The sequence below is a fragment of the Uranotaenia lowii genome, chromosome 2, assembly GCF_029784155.1.
Source record: "Uranotaenia lowii strain MFRU-FL chromosome 2, ASM2978415v1, whole genome shotgun sequence".
NCBI classification, from domain to species: domain Eukaryota; kingdom Metazoa; phylum Arthropoda; class Insecta; order Diptera; family Culicidae; genus Uranotaenia; species Uranotaenia lowii.
Window position 1 is genome coordinate 136,935,071 of NC_073692.1, and position 24,371 is coordinate 136,959,441.

Genomic DNA, 24,371 nt, shown 5'->3' on the forward strand with positions numbered 1-24,371 from the left:
TATACAGAATTGACTAACTGGCTGGAAGCTTTCGAATGTATAAAAGCTTTTTGCTCACGCTCTGCGTAAAGCGCCCAAACTTAAAACTAAGTGGAGACACTTTTCTCGAATCTGTATGGATTTTTATACAGAACAGAGTAACTTTGTTTACCGTATACTATGTATGCCGTGACCGGGATTCAATCTCATATCCGTAGGCTTAGAAGACTTGAAGGCTATCCTCTACGCCACGGAATGCGGCTATTGAGCACATGGTAAAATAGATATGCATGAGGTATTTCAAACAACAAAATATATTTGACTCAAAAATATGGTTGCCTGTTGTTCATTTAAACCACGGATTTAGTAGTTTTACTATGCCTTTTTTTGTGTGTATGGTGTAAACTTAAGCTTCTTATATGCAACACAAAAATGAAAAATATTTGCCATGAAAACGATATTCTACCACATGAGTGTTTTTTGTTGTGTGGTCTTCCAGATTCAAGTTTACAATTGTCAAATATATAACTTGGCTTGTCAAATTATCAACTTGCGAGAAAATTCATCCGCGAAAACAAATTTGAACCTATTTGGAGCAAGTTTGAAAACCTTGGCGATCATTATAGGGTTTTCAAAGTGGATGTGTAGAATTATTTTTCCTCTTTCGCGTTCCATCTAGGATAACTTTCCAATGCTCGTACTCATCCTGACAAAGTTTTCATTTCACTACTTATAGATAAACAAACCTTACAGTTCAAAACTGAACAATTTTCCCGTATGTTTGGATAACGTGCCGCTATTCAGCCTACCCCATTTCTGATACCTGAAGTGGTACAAGCGTTATCCTGTAGATTGTAAGAGAATTTGAAATTTTTATTCGAGTTAAAGTTTTTTTTAATAAAATGTTCATAAAATTGAACCTTCTCTTGAAATTCGCGTTCAACCAGAGTGAGCGGCACTTTATTGATTGATTTTCTCTAGCTTGAATTACATCGCAATGCACTTAATCTTTTTCGAAATCATATAATCACCTAAGTGAAGGGGATAAAAATTCATTGAAATTAATCTCACATTCATCATCGTTGATTTAAAGAGAGACGGTAGCCGGTCGTCTGATGTCAGTAGAACAATTCAACAAGTGTACTTATATAACGATTCATATTGATGATGTGCCTCCTCAACCGATTCCCGACACGAGCAAGCTCGCTCGTTGTTCCTTGTATATGATTAACGTTCAACACCGCATGGCGCGGATAGGATTGTAGGTAACACACGACACGCGTATCCCGCCAAATCGTTGCTACCCACCAAATCCATCGGCAGAAAGAGCTCATTTCCAGCTGCTTGCACGATATATAGTGTTGCCTCGGGCTTATCCGAATTCAAAGAAGATGTTTAATGTGCATGTAATTTGGTTAAAATCACATAAATCTCAATTAGAATATAATGGGCTCCTCTTTGTCACCGACAGCTGGCCAGTTATCCAGTCAAATAGCTTCTCAGGGAAGAGGGAGGAGGGTAGAAAAATAAAACGCCATACTCCTCGCTCTCCTGGAGACTGCACAGATTTGCACTATAGTTCATCTCATACTGGACTGAAGCCACCATGCCATGTCATGCCAGCTAGCCGTCGATTACAGATGCTTATGGTAGTTTGTTTTATATCATAATAAATACCCATCCAACCCACTCGCGCCAACGAATGTCGAGCTCAAGTGCTGCTACTCTCTGGAGAAACATAATTTTTACGACCCATCGTACTCTACTTATATGCAACTATAACACACTCCTCCAACTGGTGTACTGTTTATTGACACCACACTCAACAAGTGACCATCGACATTAAAATAAAAAATAACTTATAGGTGGCAATAAAAGCTGTGACCCATCGAGCACTCCATAAGCCCTGATTAAGTACCTCGACCTCTTCCTGAAAACCAAACCCGGCCTGACATACCCCCCCCCCCCCCCTTGCTGTGGCACAGCAAAAATGAAACAAAAATTTCGACCACATAATGCAATAATAAATGGTTCAATAAATCAAACAGACGATTATATGATTTAATGTGGGAATCACTTCCGGGAGCTTTAAAATTCAATTTCACGCCACCCACTCATTAATTACACCGAGGAACAAAACTGGACTCCACCGAATGTGAAAACCACAACCCCATTCCGAGTGCAAGAGTTCGGCTGAACCTGAATGCCTCGAAAAATATGCTATTTGGTCCAATTAAAAGGGGAAAATTACCCACGCCGCCGGTCCACCGCTACGATCACCCACGATGATAATAATTGAACACAACCAAAATGTGACTTGGTAACTTCATTCGGATCGGCTTATATTGTTTACTGTTTGTCGCGTCAGGACTTTAAAGACTGACTTTTTTAATATGCAGGTAAAATGCGCATACTAAGGGGAATACTTTTTTTTTATCTCATATTCCAATAGATAAGTGTCTGAAAAATAAATGCACACTAGGGTGGCAATGGATGAATGGGAAAAAAATCATGATCGAATTTTGAAAACCGACCAAAACATTTTGTGGATTGGCCCAAAAAACTGACCTGTGCAAAATTCCAGCGTAATCAGACTTGATTTAGGTGAACCTCAAAGCGCTCAAATTTTCCTTTTTTTTACCCTCTAAAGGGGCACTCAAAAACGGACCAAAAAAATCTGAAAAATCTAAACTTTTATTTTGACGCCAAATTATGTACTAAGAAATGCATGAAACGTCGAAATCTGGTGTTATCTCGAAAACATTTTTTTAGCCAAAATCCTCTTTTCTGGACTGGTTTTCCGTAAAAAGGCCAGTTTCCAGAAAATCATAAAATGTCGATTTTGAGTATCAAATTTCAAATTCGCTTTTCCGAATTTCCTGTGGTCCCATCTTTGAAGGTTTTTAAAAATTGAAGGTCGATTTTTGACAAAAAAAAATGTTTTTTTTAGATGCCACCAGATTTTGATATTTTATGCTTTTCTAAGTCATTTGGCATCAAAATTAAAATTCTGATTTTTCCGATTTCTTTTGGTCCCCCCCTTTGGTGATTATTTTTTAGGGTCCAAAAACCGAAATTTTGAGCGCTTTGAGGCACTCCTAAATCAAGTCCGATTGAGCTGGAATTTTGCACAGGTCAGTTTTTGGGCCAATCTTATGATCAGTTTTCGAAATTCGACATATCCCATTTGGCTGCCAGATTATTGAAATTTTATTTAAAAAAATAGTCAAATGGCCGATTCCGAAGCCGGTCGGTCTAATTGCGCATATTTGTGTTTTGAACAATATTTCAAATCCACTTGAAATATTGTCTTATAATTTAATTGAAAATGGTAGTAAATTATGTTAAGCATGCATCATAGCTGATATACATATTTGCGAAAATTTGGATATCACAAGTTCTTTGCATAGAACACAGTAAGAGCAAGTTCACTCGTGTTGAAAGAAAGTGGTAGAAATTTGGACACTTGCAGACTTGCAGCACATTTTGAAAATTTTACAATGCATAACATTTTTCAAGACCTGCCGTCAAATTTCTTTACAACATTGTTACTATTTCAAGCATACCTGATATTAATTCAAATATTTTTGCTTCACAGCATGCGAAAATAGACATAGTGTTGTGAAAATCATAAATTCATATGACCAGCTTTAAAATTATCTGTTTGAACTATACAAACAATCACAATACCTTCCTTGGTTGAGTTTTCAATAAGAAAGGTAAAAGATCTGCGACAAATGCTCGGATCGATTGGAATCGATTTTAACAGTTCTTTTGTATCGATTGGAATTTTGTGTTTCAGATGTCGCTTCTCTTATATGTAGGTTCACTAGTGTTGGGAAAAAGTGGTAGAAATTTTGACACTTGTGTAGGGATGAGATGAAGGATATGAAGAAAAGAAATCAAGTTTAATTAAAAATAAATTAATTGTAGTTGTATTCGGCAACACTGAAGATAAATAAAATAAAATAAATTTCATTGGCAACGTTTGCTATTTCGGCAACACTAGGCAAACAAACAAAACAAAGTCAGTCATTGATCTATTCTTGTGAGCGACAGACGTGTTTAAGTGAATCTCTGAATAGAGATTCGTAAAATCACGACAATGGCGTGGTTGGTAGAATAAGCACAAATAGCGCAGATATTTAAGGCTGCTGCTGGTGTTTGTTTGGATTTGGCCTTCCGGTGGAATTAGACGGAACTGCCTAAAGAAGCGCAGATATTTAAGGCTGCTACTGGTGTTTGTTTTGATTTGGCCTTCCGGTGGAATTTCCGTCTTATCCTATCCATCTGCCTAAAGTAGCGCAGATATTTAAGGCTGCTGCTGGTGTTTGTTTTGATTTGACCTTCCGGTGGAATAAGACGGAACTGCCTATAGAAGCGCAGATATTTAAGGCTGCTGCTGGTGTTTGTTTTGATTTGACCTTCCGGTGGAATAAGACGGAACTGCCTATAGAAGCGCAGATATTGAAGGCTGCGGCTGCTGATTGTTTTGATTTGGCCTTCCGATGGAATAAGACGGAATTGACTATAAAAGCGCAGATTTTTTATGGCTGTTGCTGCTGATTGTTTTGATTTGGCCTTTCGGTGGAATAAGACGGAATTGACGTTAGAAGCACATATATTTAAGGCTGCTGCTGCTGATTGTTTGATTCGATTTGGCCTTCCGGTGGAATCAGACGGAATTGTTCTGTTGTTTTTGTTATGATTTGGCTTTCCGGTGGAAAAAGACGGAATGGATTTTGAAGCGCAGATTGTCAGGCAGCTTTTGCTGATTGTTTGCTTTGATTTGACCTTTCTGTGAAAAAGATGGAATTGGCTTGTTATTGTTGATAGTCTGCTTCTATTTGGCCTTTCGGTAAAAAAAAACGCAGGTGGATAAGGAAGCACAGATTTTTAAGGCTGCTGTTGCTGATTGTTTGATTCGATTTGGCCTTCTGGTGGAAAAAAACAAAAGTCGACGCGTAAAAAAAGTTTTAATTGAGAATTGAGGCGAGAAGAAATGTAGAGATGAGATGGAGGATAAGCAGAAATTAAATAAATTTTGTAGGATTGGGAATAAAGATGTGGAATATGGAATAAAAATAAAGGATATTTGGTAGAAAAATTTAGTTCTAAAGAAGAAAAAAACAAAAGTCGACGCGAAAAAAAGTTTTAACTGAGAATATAGGTGAGAAGGAATGTAGGGATGAGATGAAGGATATGAAGAAAAGAAATCAAATTTATTAAAAATAAATTAATTGTAGTTGTATTCGGCAACACTGAAGATAAATAAAATAAAATAAATTTCATTGGCAACGTTTGCTATTTCGGCAACACTAGGCAAACAAACAAAACAAAGTCAGTCATTGATCTATTCTTGTGAGCGACAGACGTGTTTAAGAGAATCTCTGAATTGAGATTCGTGAAATCACGACAACTTGTAGCACGTTTTCAAAACTTTACCATGCAAAAACATTTCCAAGATCTGCGGCCTTCAAGTTTTTTTCACATCACGTGTTGTATTTTCGCATGCTGTGATGCAAAAATAGCAATATTTCTATCACATACACTGAACCCAAATTCACTCTTAAAATACACATGATTTTTCACTTAAAAACAAGGATCCAGTAATTTTCTTCCATTCAAGTGCCACATATACATTTCACTTGGCAGTCACTTAAATTTAAAGTGAATTCATCCACATTCACTTCAGTCGTCACTTGAATTTGAAGTGAGAAAAAATATTCACTTCCCCATCACTTGAATTTCAAGTGAATGTCGGGTTGTAATTGTGTTTATTTTCAGAGTTCAAAATGGCAAATTCTAAAGAGCAGCGTTTAAAGCTTATGCTGGATTTGGATTTTCCCAATTCTTTACTAGGCGGTTTTGGCGGTAGTTTGTGTTAAACGTGATGTAAGAAAAAGTTATTTAAGATGTTATCATGTTTCAACTTGTGGGTTGGACTGGACAGATTTTCTGGTTTGTAACAGGGAAGATTTAAAGTCGCAATATCCGCAGTAACCGATCCGCCTTGGGATTATGATGGAATTTTCCAATCAATAAATTTATGGCGTAATGTAAGTACTTGAAATCGAAGTGGTGTTCTATAAATGTTCTTTCATTTAAAAACGCGAGAGATAATTAACTTGAAACTAACTTAGAAATTCAGATAAATTTCACTCAACCGTCATAGTGTAATTCACTTGACCAGTCACTTAAGTGAATTCACTTGACCCATCACTTAAAATACAAATAAATTACGTATGGCGAAAATTCATTACAGATGTCACTTATTTTTTAAGTGAAATTATTTTGCGTGTACGGCTGAAATAGAAACAGTGTTGCATAAAAATACAACGACCCAAGATCTTGAAAACATTTTAGCATGGTGAAATTTTCAAAATGTCTAAATATCTACCACTTTTTCCCAATACCAGTGAACTTACTCTTAGTGGTGAAATTTTATGTTATTACTAGCTGACCCGGTGTGCTTTGCTACACCTTTCAAAATCAAATGATGTTTTTAGGAATTATTTAAATTTTTACTGTTTTGTTGAGATTACTTTAAATCAAATTGTAACGTAATTCATAAGCAACCGCTATAAAATGAGAGCTGCAGCTGGAGTTTCGATTTGCAACACAAAGATAACTTAAGCTTATATTCTGAATCTTGATCTATAAATTTGTGTTAAAGATCTGGTAATTTCTATCTGTTTCCTTAAGCTTCGCCCTAAAAAAGCAGGGTCCCAAATAAATCGTTCTAACTTATAAAATATGGTTGTTTTTGCTTGATATGTTCCGGATTCATGCTAAAAAAGCTGATAAGAGAGCCCCCCCTGTCCTTCCCTTCACCCCTTGCTGAATGGAGATCGTGATCTTTAATAATCATACCCATTTTTTCGTTCCCAAAAATCCTCTTATATCAGATATAGTTCCATTGGTTGATAAGTTTTTAATCTTAACAAAAAAAATTATATGGAGCCCTTTCCTTTCTTTCCCTCTCTACACTGTAAAGCCTAAGGGTCTATAACAATCGTAGAAACATATCTCGTAACCAAGTACCTTTCCATGCCATATTTGTTTCCATTTGTTGGCTTCGATAGCATAAATTGAGAACTTATGCAAAAAAATGTATTGGCCTTACCCCCCTTCTCCCATGTACCTACTCACTGAAAGGAGGATGGTGTGTCAAATAATCAAAGAATCATACCCAATTGATTTTCTATGTTAAGTTTTGTCCATTTCTCGGATTTTGTAAAAAAAAAAAGTTAAATGTAATCTTTCCTCTACCCTTTCTTTATTCCCAATTCTATCATCCTACTGCAAGAAAGGAATTGTTTCACATAGACAAATTTCTCGTGTTGAAATACCATCTCATGCCGAATCTGGTTTTATTTGCATAGTAAACTCTTGAGTTATGCATAAACTTGAAAGGAGTACCATCCCCCTTCTGTTCTCCCCATTGAATGGAGGGGTGAGAACTTAATATTCATAAATTTTTTTTTTTCGTACTCAAACACTTTTTGATGCCAAATTTGGTTGCATTTGCTCGATTAATTGTCGAGTTATGCAAAAAAAAATGTATGAAAGCCCCCGTTTCCCCCTTTATATCTTTCCGCTAAAAAGGTGGGGCTTCAATTTATAATAGAAACATTTCTCGTACCCAAATACCCTCACATGCCGAATATGGTTCAATTTCGATCAGCTCTCTAGTTATACTAAAAATTGTAAGGGGACCTCTCCTCCTTCTTTTCAGCCTCCTCTTTAAAGAAGTGAGGGATACCAAACATTCATGAAAGCATTTCTCATACCCAAATATTGTTCCGTGAAAAATTTGGTTCAATTTGCTGTTGAAGTTCTTGAGTTATACAGTAAAAATTGTATGAAACTTCCTCCCTCTTTCTTTTCTCCCCGCTGGAAGTAGAAAGGGGTCTCAAACAATCATTAGAGCATGTAACGTTCCCAAATACCCGCCCATGCCAAGTTTGGTTTCATTTGCTTAATTAGTTTTTGAGTTATGTAAAAAACTTTAAAAGTGGTCCCCTCCCCCCTTTATATCTCCCTACTGGAAAGAGGGAGGGGTCTCAAATAATCATAGAAATATTTTTCGTACCCAGATACCCTTCCATGCCAAATTTGGTTCCATTTGCTTTATTAGTTTTAGAATTATGTAAAAAAAATATTGAAGAGCCCCTCCCCCCCTTTCTACTGAAATGAGGGAGGGGTCTCAAATATTCATTGAAATATTTTTCGTATCCAAATACCTTCCCATGCCAAAATTGGATCCAATATCTTGATTAGTTCTCGAGTTATATGAAAAATTGTAAGGTAGCCCCCCTCCCCCCTTCCTATCACACCACTGAGAGGAGGGAGGGGTACCTAATATTCATACAAATATTCTTCGTTCCCAAATACCATCCCATGCCAAATATAATACCATCTGCTTGATTGGTTCTCGAGTTATGCAAAAAAATTGTCTTTTGTTTGGGAAGCCCCTCCCCCCCCTTCATGAGAGAGGGAGGGGTCTCAAACCATAATAGGAACCTTCCCCTGCCACCAATACCCCCACCTGCCAAGTTTCACGCAAATCGGTTCAGTAGTTTCCGAGTCTATAGGGAACAGACAGATAGACAGACAGACAGATAGACAGACAGACAGACAGACAGACAGACAGACAGAAATTCATTTTTATATATATAGATTTCGTTCAAACGAGAAGAGTAGGCTACGCGGTGTGTTTTTTTTGGCAGCAAAATTCAAAGAAGAGGAAATTTAGAAAATTCTTGATACTGTTTTCGGATGGACCACCAAATTTAGCCATAGTGTTTACAGAACCTGATCACTGTTTTCCGGAATAGGGCGGAAAATAGTAGCAGCTGAACAATTGGAACCAAATTGACCTTCTTGATGATGGCTTACATGTTTGAAAAGACATCGGAATACGGAACAAAGCTAAGTACTGTCATTATTGTAATTGGTATACCGACTACATAAATTCAAATTGCTTTTTAAGTGGTTAAGCACTTGTTGGGGAAAATTAAGATAACCCACACAGAAATGGGTTAAGACTTTATAAACACACAGTACATAGGAATGGTCTTCAACATTGTCTTTAGAATCTAGTTCATGAAATTGTGTACAACAATGTACAGCTGAATTTTAAGCCTATCATTTTGATTGAATTTTGTGAAACAACAGATATTTCTACTTCACAGATAAACTTTGTATGGTAATTTAAGATGTCCCGGCACACATGAAATCGTATCAGAAATGATAACTTAAGCCGTTTACAATGGTGTTGCAAATCGCAATTTCTACTGCATGGTGAAAAGATCATATAAAATGTCGTCTGAAGTCAGTTTTAATCGTACATGATAGAAAGTTTGCCGTGTTTGTAAATTTTGTAATGATTTTGCTCCCGCGCGGGCTTCATGTGAGAAAATCATCGTCATATTCTCTCTGCAACCAGCAGTGAATCCAGATGGCTGAAAACCATATGGGCATTGAGTAATATTGACCAATGAGGGAACTAGAAAAAATTATCGTTAGCAACGATTTGAAGGCTTTGAGAGTAAAATCTTGCACTCTCTTGCATTCTTCCGATAAGTACGAATAAGGTTTCGGATAGCGCCCAATTGGTGTAGTTTTTGTTTTCGTTTTCGTTTTAGGAAGAAATAAAATTTACGTATGTATATTGCCTTCAATGTGGTAGGTAAATGCTGTTTTTTCAACTTTCGTACGATCATTCTACAATGTATATGGAACGTATATCAAAGCAGCATAAGAATATAGCTACAAAAATGTTTTCTGGAGTCAGTCGAGATTCTCGGTCAAGGCGAGTTTTTTCAAGCAATTTATAGCACTTGCTGTCAACTTTCTGGACAATTATTATTATTATTAAGTTATATTCATCGAACATTTTTGTTTTAATGAATTTAAAGGATCTATTGTTTTGTATAGATTAGATAACACGAAACAATGAAGACTGGCGTACTCGGTTGATGAATCGGCTAGATGGCTCCCCCAATTGATGTAGATGCTCAGCAATCTGGAACGTACGCATCATTGCACTCACTTCATTATGGCCGTAGAATGTTCGGTGGGTTCGATTCGATAGCAAAGAGTGATGACGTAAAGTCCTCGAAGGAGCATTAAAGTTGATCATTCCTAGCAGGTTTGGCGACTGAATTTCTCCATACAGTATTTTTGCGATGAATGATGCCTGTTGAGTTTTTCGGCGGCGTTCCAATGTTTCTAATCCTAGAAGCTGGCACCTGTCGGAATATGCGATAAGGTTTTCAGGATTACGCCAGGGTAGATGTCGTAGAGCGAATCTAACAAAACGCTTTTGTACACGCTCGATTCGTAAAATCTAACATAACTGATATGGATCCCAAACTATTGCAGCATGTTCTGTAACTGACCGGACAAGTGCGCAGTAGAGTAACTTCAAGCATAATGGGTCTCTGAACTCTCGTGCTACATTGGAGATGAAGCCAAGCTGACGATTTGCCTTTCTTATAACTGATGTTCGTTGACTATCGAACGTAAGCTGAGCATCGAGGATAACTCCAAGGTCGTCAACTTCAAATACCCTGTCAAGGCGCTGGTTATCGATGTTATAATCATATAAAGTTGGCGTTTTCTTTCTATGGAATGTTACAACGGAGCACTTGGAGACGCTGTCTGATAGCTTATTAAGTCTACACCATTCACCAAAGTGATCAAGTAAAGATTGAAGGTGTGCACAATCGACAGAGGATTCAACTGGAACGAATAATTTCAGATCATCAGCATATCCTATTTTGGTTCCAAATTCCAAGCTAAGGATCAAATCGTTGAAAAACAGAACAAACAGTAAAGGTCCCAAATTGTTCCCTTGTGGCACGCCAGATCGGTTAGTAAATGGAAATGATATGCTATCACCAAATTTAATCCTAATACACCGCTCGGTGAGGAATGATTTCAACCAAGAGACCATGTTGTCATGAATGCCGCTTTGATATCGGTGTATATGGCATCGACTTGTTTTTTTCTTTCCATTTGGTTCAGACAAAACGAAGTGTACTCTAAAAGATTGGTACTCACCGATCTGCCAGGCATAAACCCATGCTGTTCAGCGGCAATATAATGTTAGGAAGCGCGTAAGAGGGCTTGACTTACAACAATTTCAAAAAGCTTGGATCCTGCCGATAAACTCGTAATGCCTCGATATTGCTTAACATTTCGTCGTTTGCCATTTTTGAAGACAGGAAACATGAAGGAAATTTTCCAATAGTCCGGGAATTTACGTTGTTGAAATGATTGGTTATACATAGATTTGGGCTAGCGGCAACGAGTGAGCTTCGATGCATCGGCTGTAAATAACAGCCGGAATTCCATGTCCAGGAGCAAAAGAGCTTTTCAGTTTCCTTGCGGCATTTTCGATGAGCCTTTGATCTATCTCGAAGGTGTTGAACTCTATAGAATCCGCCAGGACGTGAAACGTGGCATCAGTGCACTCAGTTTCGGAAGAGGCAGTGTCCAGGAAGACCACCAGAAAATGCTCAGCAAATAAATTGCATCACGTATCTGGAGAATCAGCAACAGCATCGTTGTAAAATACTGAGGTAGGTAGGGAGCTCGATTTTAGTTTCGAATTTACGAAAGTCCAGAAACTTCGAGGGTTCTTATGTAAATCAGATTGTACACGCAGAACATGGTGTTTGTACAGTAATGCATTGAGTCTGCGGTAGGCTGTGCTTGCTGCTTTGAACTGTTGTTGAGAGTCCACCGTTCGATTTTTCCGAAGCCTTCGTAAACATGCATTTTTTCGCGTCGAAGTTGTCGCAAACTGGGCGTGCTCCAAGCAGGTGTAACAGGACGTTTAAACCTGGGAACATGCGAATTCAACCAAGTACCAATCAAATTGCAGAAAGTTTCAGTCATAACGTCTACTGATGCGTTGCCGAAAACTGTATCCCAGTCAATGCTGTTCAAGTACTGTAAAAGCAGCGAAAAGTCCGTCTTCCGAAAATTAAACGGTCAATGATTAATGTTGAGTTGAATTAACAATTTTTCAAATGGTTTGACCTTTTAACGGTGAGAATCGATGCATATTTGGCATTTTTTAACAACAGGACATTAGTATTATTATTCATAGGCAAATTGATAGTGGTTTGTGTACAATTTTAAGCAAAGTGTTTTTCGTTATCATCGTGAAAAGGAGTCTGCTTATTTTAACTTTTAGCTTTTTAAAATTAAAACCAGCATTAACATATTTCATAATCTCATAGTTATTTTTAAATTTAAAATATTTACGATCAACATGAGGCGTAGATGAGCTTCGCATCGAATAATTTTCAAATCGTTTATCACATAATAATAACTGTCTTCAATTTTTGAATTAGCTGGATCATATTTTGAATAATTTAAGTTTTAAAAATGTGTGATAAGAGAAAATTTTTGGGGTTATACTTTGTAAAATATTCATCATATTTACTTTCAGTCATCTTTATAGGTATCATTCATATCTAAATTGATTAGCAAATTAGTCTATGCAATAGGGATCACAGTTAGAGAAACTAGCTAGCCGTATTAGAACTATAATTTTCATTTTTAATAACTTTAAAAATAAATGGTGCCTTAAATTGCCTCTAAGATTGAAATAGGAATTTCCTTAAGCAAACTAGAGGAGCATAGGAGGTGTAGAAAAACCAACAAGATCACACCGTTTTCCAAAGTGTATCCTGATCTTTGCCTTTCCCTTACTAACAAAACGCCTTTCCTTAGATACTTGAATATAGACGTATGGACGGTTTCTATAGCTGGTGTCACGGACTTACCACTGCTTCAAAGCTATTCAAAATAGATTTTAAAAAAAAACTGGACTGGAAGGTTGATTGTTGATCCTAAAAAGTATCTTACTAACAATCCTTCCTTAATCCCTCATTGACTACTAGGACGTGGCCGGCGCTGTTATTAATCTTTTTTTTAAGAGAGAGTATCATTTTTGTGCACTGAGAATGTGTTGTCAATCCCAAGCAACCATTGGCGAGGTAGAACTTGTTCTACTTAGCCACTATAGCTTTAATTTCGTGCAAACGATATTTTATTTTGTTTCGCTTTTTTACGATTTCAGCATTGTTGAAAAGCATGTAATCTTGTAGTAATACGCAAGAAAAAATCAAAACAAACATAAATGTACCAGTCCTTATCAGCTCCATCAATCCATCATCAGCTCTTACAGCAATCTGTCATGGTCAATAACGCGGTGCATCACTCTTATCAGAGTCTTCCGATCTTGGCGCGGTCGGGGCCAATTGCGTTCGACGAAAGTAGGAGCAACTGAAGCAAATTCAAAACAGAGCGCCCACAGTTGTGAGGAGACACCACTTAATCCCACTTGAAGTGATGAGGACGGTGGCGGCACGTCAAATCGACACATTATGCCTCTACTCAAGTGGTTGACACATCTTGGTGCTCCCTACTGATATTTTTAAGTTGTAATCCAATTTGTCTGCTCGGGAAAGACGAGAGTTTAGTTATTCATCGAAATTAATGTCTTTTTATTTTATTAACCAGTTGACAGATTGGGGCAATTATCCAATCAAACATGTTTCACTACGTTTTGACATCGAAGATTATCCCCGTCATGTAGTGTAGTCAGGTGTATGTAGTGACTACAAAAAAAGTCACTACAGTGTAGTCATGTGAAGTTTGTTTTATTTGGATTTACATCGTGCATTTAGTGTTCATTTTATAAAAAATCGCCGAAGTAAGAGTCTAGAAAGGCTGCAAAATATGCTCCCCTTCTTGATATGTTTCTCTTATCTGTTGAAAATCACACAAATTGAAACAAATTATCAACAATAAGATTTTTTTTGGTGGCTGCTGTAAGGTATAAATTTTTACTCTCACATCTGCTGAGTTGAGAACAAAACCAAGAAGAGGTTTTAGAATTGCTCCAGTCCCTTGGCAGCCCTTTTTTATGATAATACAATGGGGGGAATTGAAATTCTAGAGAAAAATTTAATCGAATTATTTTAAGACTATTTTGATTTTATAAGATGCTTTTCAAGGGCTTCTCAGAAACAAAAATGAATACTCTGATAAAATGAAAATCCCAAAAAAAACATTTTTTTAAATACATTCCTGTGATTGTATCCCATTTACCCGAAAACCATTGCCCAGAATGAATTTTTCCCAGAATGACAAATACCCGAAATCAAACACCAGAATGAACCATTTCCCAGAAAAAAATTCCCCAGAATGCACCATTTACCAGAAATTTTTTTCCCAGAATGGACCATTTCCCAGAATTTTTTTCCCCAGAATGGAACATTTACCAGAATGGCACAAATCCCAGATTTTTTCCCCTAGTATTTTTATTTGTTTTCTTTTTTTTTCTAATGAATTCTTGAATATTTCATATGATTCGAAATTAATTTTTTCAAAATGATTTTTTAATGAAACTAAGACTTTGAAATTTTCCAACTAAATTTATTTTAGAACCAATATTGTGCTTTGTTTATGGTTTGGGTACTTTAATTGATTCAATGCTTATCATGGTCCTTTAAAAAACCGTTTTGGTATCCGACTCCTCACGCTGCGCGTTCGAACTTGGAAGACGTTTTGTCCTTCACGCTGTCGCGTGGCGGACGGGGCTAAGGGATCACCCCTAGCTTTCACGCAGACCTAGGAAGCCCCGGCAGACCTAGACCAATGTAATGGGGCCGCCGCTTCCGACGGCGGGTCGGCGGCCACCTCGGATTTGGGAGCTTCGGCGGCTTTGTGCCGCCTCAGCCCCTTCATCCTCGTTGGTTGCGGCTTTGCCGCAAAAGAATTAAGTTATGAAACCCCATTTTTTTGTAACAATTCCTTTTTTTTTTATTAATTTCTAGTAGGGATAATTTATCAATTTTTCAAACATCATAGTTGACGTGGTTGCTGATTTTCCTTCACCATCACGTTTTAGATCTCATTTGACTGCCAGTCATGCTTCAAGGGACTGGAAAAGCTTGACTATCGTCATGGATTTCTGTTCACGTGACGCATGTTATTTTTCAAATGACTGTCGTTAGATGACGGTTGAAAGCATTTGTGTATGATTCGAAAAATTTCGGGTATATGGATTGCTTGTTGGACTAATTGCCAGTATCGAGGACAAATGAAATTCAGATTTAAATAATACTACTAAACATTTTGAAAGGCTAAATAAAAAGCACAAATAAAAGAAGGATCGTACAGCCGCAAGGTCGATTTGTCCTTTTTAGTCCCTACGGAGTTGTCCTCGGTTGAGATAGTTGATGTTTGGTTCGATTTTATTCCGATTTTATGACTACCCTGAACTGATCTCCAAAACGGAAACTTAGTTGAAAAAGGTTCCCATTCCATTGTATGTCTATCTGAACCGAAATCCGGTAACAGGTTTCAGTTTCATTAATGGCATGACTAATGATGAACGTGTCCTTTTCGATGACGTCTTAGATTTTTTTTAATCTAAACAATATCCCGTCACAGTCAAAAAGACGACGACGGGCTGACGGCGACTATGATTTTTCCGACGCTTCATTTGACTGAAGGTTGAGGCGAGATTGTTTGCTTGGTTACTCATTTGAAGGCGTCTGTTATGAATGCGACTGCTTTAATTTTTTCACAGTCACAGTTTTATGACTGATGACGGTGAAGTTTTTACGCTCTGGGGATAAATGTTTTCAATTTTCTGGGAAACGGTTCTTCTGGCGAAAAAATTTCTGGTAAATGGTTCATTCTGGTGAAAAAATTTCTGGGAAATGGTACATTCTGGCGAAAATTTTTCTGGGGAATGGTTCGTCTGGGGAAAAAAATTCTGGGGAATGGTTCTTTCTGGCGATTGGAATTCTGGGGATTTTTCATTCTGGGCAATGGTTTTCGGGTAAATGGAGTACAACCCATTCCTGTATACCAGAAAGTCTGTACAAATGAATAAATTGGGTAATTGGGGAATGTTGCACTAACCTAAGACAACAGTGGTCTAAAAATAGAGCCACTAGTCAAATATCTAGGTCTTTACTTTTGCGAAAATATCGAAGGCATCATCGATGACGAAACGAAGTTTTCAAACGAGGCTATGGGTGAATAATGTCACTTGTCAGAATACTGAATCTAACCCAAAAGAACATTCTGAAAAATACTATAGTTTAAACAAAACATTGGTATGTAGCATCTACCATTCCTTTGCCCAACAAGTTTGCTGGAAAAATCATATCACAAGTTGGAAAATTTATTTGCCATGGCAAATCTTAGAACCGAATGGCTTTTGAAGCAATGATCCTTCCAAAAGAAAGAGGTGGTCTAGACCTTTATTCATCAATACTAAAATCAAAATCCCTGCTGTTGAATAGACTTCTACGAGCTGGATCAGATCTACAGTTTATGTGGAGTTACTTGGAGAATAATGTAAATATTCTAGGAAGTATTCTCACGTCAGAACCATTGTACAAGTTTCGGTGTACTTCTCAGATACACTATGTTGTCCGCCATTCTCTTCCGGTATCTACCAATTATGTATATCTAAAGAATGAAAAATTCAAAAATTCTAAGAGAAAATCCATTAATCATCCCAGGTACAAGAAAAAAATGCCTTCGGAAAGTCACAATAATGCCTTGCCAAAATGGAATGGATCTTTTCCAACTTATGAAATTTCCGAAGAAATGCGACCATCATGTCGGCAAGTCGAAAAAAATGTAAACAAATTGGAAAAACAAGATCATTAGTTGGCTAGTGAAGTAGACAATGTGCAACTCGAGACCCCATACACCCAACCTTCGGGTAGTGGTCATATCACCTCTTGTCTGCAACTCCGATTCTCTACCTCCCCGTGGTACTAGCTGGGGTGCGAGCAACCTTAGCGGAGATCGGGTACCCAACCCCGGTGGATGCTTTGGTCGCATGCAGAATGAGTTAGGGGGCTTCGTACGCGTCTGTTCTCCATGTTAGGGGCGGCGTGCGGAGTGCAACAACGTCCTGGTGGTGTTCGGGACCCAAAACAGCAACATCACGACGGTCCTCCTGCGAGATAGTGGGGTTAGCTGCGGGCCTTGCGAGCCTGTGACTACTAAAAAACATAAGCAACGAATAACGAACAACAAATTTCGGATGGAAATCGGCAAAGACCCACGCGACGAAAAGGGACTAGCGATTGGAAACTTGGAACATGGAACTGCCGATCTCTAAATTTTGTGGGCAGTACCCACGTGCTCTCCAACGAATTGAAGAGCCGCAAATTCGACATCGTAGCGCTGCAGGAGGTATGCTGGAAGGGCTCCACGGTACGAACGTATCCAGATGGTCGTGCCATCTACCAGAGCTGCGGCAACACACACGAGCTTGGAACAGCTTTTATAGTGATGGGAAAGATGCAAAAGCGCGTGATCGGGTGGTGGCCGATCAACTCACGAATGTGCCGGTTGAGAATCAAGGGCCGGTTCTTCAACATCAGCATCATCAACGTGCACAGCCCTCACCTCGGAAGTACCGGTGGCGACAAAGACGAATTCTACGCGCAGCTGGAGCGTGAATACGACCGTTGCCCAAAACATGATATCAAGATCGTCAAGCTGGCCGGATACGCTGGGCTGGACATGTTGCGAGAATGCCGGACGACTGTCCTGCAAAACAGGTGTTCGCTACGAATCCGGTAGGAACAAGACGAGCAGGGGCGCAACGAGCGAGGTGGTTAGACCAAGTGGAGCGTGATCTGGCGAACGTGGGGTGCCCGAGAAATTGGAGAACGGTTGCTATGAACCGAGTGAATTTTAGGAATTATGTTCGTCAAGTTATGTCGTGAGACGGAATACTATGTAAATAAAAAATAAATAATTAGTTGCTTCCGATTCGTCGGTCGTTTCGAGTCTTCTAGGGGCCCACATTAAATACCGTGAAGAAGCCTTAGGCCGAAAACACCAAAATTAGGAATTCTTCATCTCAGAATCCATTTTACCAAATTTTATAAATTTAGTATTGTAAATATTAAATGCAAGAAGCATATACCTACTAATTTAGTTAACATTGAGCATTAAAATTTAGCGGTGAAGCTAAATTTTAATGCGCAATTGCTACATTGAATCATTATTCGAATTTTCCAAAGATGAGTGAAAAAAAAATTATGATCAATTAAAGAAAGATGGTTAAAAATAAAAAAAAAATTAATTATTTTTTTTAAAGCGCAGGCTATGTAGTTAAAAATGTTAAGCTCTGAATATTTTGTCTCCATTTATTTGAACATTGAGGCCTAGAAAGGACAAAATGTAGAAACTATGTTTGATTTATCAAACAATCCGTTTTATAGGCATTCCGAATTTTTTTTAAAACACAAAAATTCAGGAGTGAAAAACAAAGACAAACTTATTAAAAACATTACAAAAAAATTAAAAAAAAAAAAGAATGGCAAAAAACATGCGGTAAAACTAAGACAAAGGGTTCTATGAAATTTATTGGAGAATTTAAACAAAATATAAAAATGAAAAAGGTAAATTTTTTAACAATTTAGAAGGAAATTTTTTAATAAAAACATCGTTCCGTTTAAAAAACTTATTCAAATCATTTGATTGGTTACTCAAGAAAACAGCATTTTGGAGAGTATGTTTAGGTAGAGTAATAAGGTAGATTTTGGCGTCCTGAACTTGTTTCTTTTGTCAGATTTTGTATGTCGCCTCTTGTTGTGTAATATGATGTTTATGAGTTTTTTTTTATTAAGGACCTTAGTTATAAGTTTCAAAATGAAGTTGAGTTGAGTTTAAAGTAAAATCAATCATTGATAACTAATGAACTAACAAATCTACATTTAAAACGAATCTGAATTTGTTTGTTATACTTCATTCAATTAATCATTTTTTTATGAAGATACTGAAAAATGATCTAAAAAGTTAGATCCTACAGTTTTTAAAAATTTGTAAACATATCATCACTAGTATATATGACTGATATTACTGAAGAAAGTCTGAAAATGTTTTTATTTCGTTAAACAAATTTGTTAAATCCTGCAAAACGATTTGATGTTCGCTTCGAATAAATTCTAAAATTCAATTGGGTTCAAAATGTTTTTTTTAGTCGTTAAAAATCTCGTATTTTACTTATAGTAAAGTTCTATTACTATTTTCGTAGAAGTTGAAAGTATATGCAATCTTACGTAAGCTTGAAAATTGGTTTAAAGCCTTTATTTTAAGTTTTTAAAATTATGTCGAAAAAATGCAGAAATTTCTTAGATGATCTTTACTCATCTTCAAAAGTTATTTCAAAAATAGAATACTGATAAGAAAAAATCTAGTTGCATATTTGGATACATGGCACCCAAAATTATGATAATAAGTTTTAAAATCTTTGCACCTTGGAAAAATGAGAATTTTGTGGCCTCGTATAATTTATCAAAACCCTTCAATGTGAATGTGAAGTTGAGCATTGAGAAGAACAATAAAAAAATTTGTTTTTTTTTTTAAATAAAACGATTAGTAATAAAGTATACGATGCTAGGTTGAAGATTTTATGCTAATTGTATTGACTATTATGAGTATTGAACACTTGTCACAGAGCTTAAAACTTGTTGATGTATAAAATTGTATTCAAGATAAGAGTGTCAATACAATAGGTTTATTAAATTTCAATTCTTAACTCACAAGCAAAAAATAAGTTTAAATGTGTAAAGGTTATAGAATTTCATAAAGTGAAATGCCTTAGGCCTTGAGTGAATTAGGACTAAATTACGCCGGAGGCAAGCCAATTTTCAAACCCGTTTGTTTCCAATTAATTTTTAACACCTTTTGGGATCAAGAAATTTCCGGTTACTATTGTAAATTCATTTCTTGATCTGAAAATTTTACTTGGAAAAAATCTCCATGGAGGAGGGGGGCGTTAAACCCATAATCTCCCCCCCCCCCTTTCACACGGCCTTGGGCAAGTTTCAAACATTCTATATAAAGCAACCGGATTTCCGAAAAACGATACAGAGTCCCAGTAAGTCGATTTTTGGATTTTGGCCTGAACCAAGTCCTATTGAGCGGAAATTTTCCACAGATCAGTTATTGAATCAATCTATAAAATGAAGTTATATGATCCGTTTGAGATCGGTTTCAGGAGGCCATCGAATTAATTGATCAAAATCGGTGCATTTGCACGCTCAGATGCAGGTAACTTTCTTTTAATCATTTCAAAATAAGGTTTTGCAAATAAATCAATGAACTTATTTAATCTAGCTTTAAACATTTCTAAAACATCGCATCAAAAAGGTACAGTTCTTGGTTAAACAACAGTAGTTTAGTACATAACGCAGAAAGTAACTAAAATTCTTAGTGGACAAACTTACCCTGAACAGCACCCGCCCAGCACAGCCAAAACAGAGCCCATTTGGGAGTCATAAAGGTTTGAATCCATCGAGGTCGAAACGAAAACCATCCACAATGATAGACATCGGCGGGATGTTCCAATGCGCCGTCAGTTTTTCGATCGGCCGCCGCCGCCGCCGCCTCCTCAACACTAACCATACTGCCACCGCCAGTCGTGGTCGTGACTGCGGTCATCCGGGAGGCCGATTCCGTCAAGGTCACTGCCGCAGCTGTCGGAGTCGTGGCCAGCGACGATGTCTGGCCGCCGTTCTCCACTATGCCCGCCAAACTGGTAGAAGACATATGTACCTTCTGTGGATTGCGCTTTCGATTTTACGATTCCGATCAGGTGTGGCGGAGTTCCGAATTTTTTATGTAATTCCTTGCTGCGTACGATTTTGTCTATGGTATGTTTGGCGACGCGACGTAGATATGCGATAGAAGTTTCAAATTCTGTCAACACCTCATTATCACACTGCACCAGACGATAAACCGAAAGAATAACCCTCAGAGAAGTTAGTTGTGGAACGTTTTAATCCTCCGTCCTCCGTGAAATAAGCAGTGGTGCATCCATGTTCCGAAGACCTGCACCCAAGCATCAGAGAAGCAGAAGGGCCCGCACAAGAAAATGTTTCAATTATTATAAATTACCTTGCCCGTCACCGTGCGTCGCAGTGTCTCATTTAAATTATCACTTTTCGCAACCACCAGCAGCACCAATTTGGCTCAATGTCGATGTAAAGTTTACGTAAAATTATGCAAAATCCTCAATAAGCATGATACAATGAAAACACTTTGGCCGGCCACACAGCATGAATTCTATGCGCTTCGAATAGTAATAGAGAGAAGTCTTCTTATACATATTATGCCTTCCTGGGGTAGGGTCAACTGGAGTGATTGTGGACAAAATTCTGCAGTTCCTTATAACAATATCGAAAAGAAATATTTCATTCTAGGTATCAAAAGTTCCAAATAGTAACATAAAGCCAAAAGAAACCGTTCTCCTGTCATATTCTGAGATTTTTTTGTAGCGAGTCATACTAAATCTTAGTCCACACTTATGAAGTTGAACAATGATTTTGATTGCTGAAAAGTGTTTATATTACCATCTACACATTCAAAAACTTAATGTATTTACACTGCCGGTCAAAAGTTTGGGATCACCCCCTCAAAAACATGAACATTTTGATCGGCCATATCTCAGCCATCTTATAACATACTAGCTGATTCCAAACGAACTCCGTCTCGCTTTCAAAGTCAATTGCCAAGCATTTTCCAGATGCACTTCTGAATTCATTGTTAAGTAATAATTGCAAAAATAATGGACGATCACTTCGTCTGTCGTCTGCTTCTAAATTTGAAATCAGAAATCAATTCACCGTGCCAAAAAACCACGTGTTTAAATTTCGACTAAATCATTGCATAAAAACGCTATTATTGCCAAAAAGTTAAACCCCTTTAGGTGGCCTCTTTTACAATCTTTGATATCTGAAATCGATTTTCCGTTCCCTAAAAACTCCCGTGTGCAAATTTCCAAAGCAATCCATTGTATAATAATAATAACGACGGTATTGCAAAAATATTGAAGGGTTTATATGGACGCCCCCCTTTGCCGGCTCCTTACACTGAATTTAATACCTGAAATCCATTGCCCATCTCCAATAACTCTCGTGTACCAATTTTCGTCCGAATCCGATGCATAATAACGACAATATCGCATTAACAGTGAATAGTTAACATGGACGACCCCTGATTTTAGTTTGGATTAGTGAAATCAGTTGTTTGTCCTTTTGAAGACTAACTTCTTTATAACATTAACCAAAGTTTCATCATTTTTTGATGATTTTCACCAAATAGTTCGACCGTCGAAAAAAATATGCAAATTTGTTTTGACCTTAACTTAGATGTCTTACAAGTTATTGCAGATCGGATTGGTTTATCGATTTCAGAGTACCACAGCACCAATACGTTTGAAATAAGAGCTTTCATAACATTTCTCACCGTCATTTGTCGAACCCTTCATAATAATTTCTGCATTAAAACATGTAAATTAGGTAAAATTTTGGTTATCCCAATATCTGATGATTTAACAACGCAGCCTAAAACTAACTAAAGAACATCTTTTCTCGGTAGAGTTGAAAAGCACGACTATAACTATCTTTCCCCGATTATTCGAAACATTATATTCCGATAATTTACTCATCATTTTCACATAAAAAACACGATCTTCCTAAATTTGCAATCCAGGCAGAAAAAAAACACGTGCGTTCGAAACGAGTCCTCGCCTACTCCACCATTTACATACAAAAACTTAAATGCAGGAAATAGAAAGGGTAGGTGAGCCGCTTTTTGTTTTGGCCCATGAGTCATGGACATATAATTTTGTGATACCTTAGTTCAAATTCGATATCTTTTTTTCTAATTTAGGGGAAAAAAGGACATAATGGCCACTATAAGGACGCTTATTTAACCATAGAAAACAGCTATAATATGTGAGTTACATATTGTTTCCTGTTCAGACACTATAAAGTCTATATCTTTACAGGCTGAAACTTGAAAAGTAGATAAAAACGTTTAAAAATACATTTTAAATTTTTTTAACGAAAGCTGAAAACAGTCACTACAGGGGCATAATGAGAACCCTCCCTCTGGGGCAGTATAAGCACCATCAATCGGGGCACGATGAGCGTTTTCTGCCGTAGAATCTAGCAGCGAATTCAACACGATGAAGTTAACTTAGCTACAGCTTGACTAGTTTACATCTGACGATTCAGCCTATTGATAAGGTGTCGAAAGTTAATCAGGAAACTCGGGTTCGATTCCTGGTCGAGGCGATTTTTTTTTTCATTTAGCATTCATGGTCAGTTAAAACATAATTTTCGAAATTTTTAATTCATTTCAATACGATTTGGCAAATTTAGGGTGCAGGAAGGTGTTTTTGATTCATTGAGATTAAAAAAATTGCTAGAATTTGCAAATCTCAAGAAATAACAGCAATTTTCCAAAAACTACTTTTTTTCAAAAAAATTTAAAAAAAATTAATTTTTGAAATTTTGCCGCAAACTTTGTTTGATATATTTTATAGACATTAAAATATCTTGATAAAAATACCATGAGATAGTTTTTTAATCTCTAGAATATTTCTTGTCAATACATTACTTAAAAAGATCAAAGCGTACCCGAGGTATGTGGATTTTGATTAGTGTTATTTTAAAACAACACTATGCACTAAAGCATGGGTGGCCATGATTGCATACATTTCGGGGTAGTTAGGAATCAAAAACCTCATGGTCCGTGGTCCACACGGTTTTTTTCTGTTCAAGACTCTCGAATGTATGTTATCTATTTTTTCTTTTTAAGTACGCAACAGCCCCCAGCGGATCCATGATGAGAAATTTTGATAAATAAATTTTGATTTCTCTTCGCTAGATTCATAATAAACACTATTTTAGTGAGAATCTTGGCCACTCATGCACTAAAGGGTTAACTTGTTATTCCAAATGTAAGGATTGTTTCAATGTAGAATTTGTCTTCAAAAGCCAGCTAGTTCACGAAAAAATGGGAATTGAAAATCATATTTAGTTAAAAATCGAAAGTAAACAAACTCCACTAACTCCGATTCACCTTACATAAAAGCGCTTGGAATATTTTGACGTAGAATTACGTCTTACGGCAACACTATAGGGGGGCAAATTGAAATTTGCGAACAGATCTCGCGTCACGAAAACTTTCCATCTCACAGACATCCTATCTAAAGGATTATGACGTCATCACCAACGCCTGCTTTGATGGGTTTTGTTTTTCCCTACCTACGAAAGGTATAAAACAAAGGGCCCGTCAGCAGCGTTACCACATATACAGATTTTTCAGTGAACATACAGATTTTTTTTAAATTTTCAAACCAAGAATCTGTATATACAGATTACAGATAATTGGAAATTTATACAGATTTTATACAGATTTTCAGCAAATGAAAAAATTTCTATGATATTTTGATTATGCTTCGAGTTAATCTAGATTCTAGAATAATCTCCTTTGATGATTACGTTCAAGCCATCAATTGTCATGCT

General features: G+C 37.1%; 1 protein-coding gene across 8 annotated transcripts in view; it reads right to left on the reverse strand.

The window, feature by feature from the left end:
* Window positions 1–24,371, reverse strand: part of LOC129748707 (solute carrier organic anion transporter family member 4A1) — a 116,587-nt gene that overhangs the window by 81,446 nt on the left and 10,770 nt on the right. For 4 of the 8 annotated variants that reach the window (XM_055743396.1, XM_055743394.1, XM_055743392.1 and 1 more), the window contains exon 2: window positions 20,283–21,127. In XM_055743396.1, the coding sequence (XP_055599371.1) occupies window positions 20,283–20,604 (322 nt within the window). In that variant the 5' untranslated portion in view covers window positions 20,605–21,127. Of the gene's footprint in view, window positions 1–20,282; window positions 21,190–24,371 lie in introns of all 8 variants that reach the window. The other 4 variants (XM_055743393.1, XM_055743398.1, XM_055743397.1 and 1 more) reach the window with 3 other exon arrangements.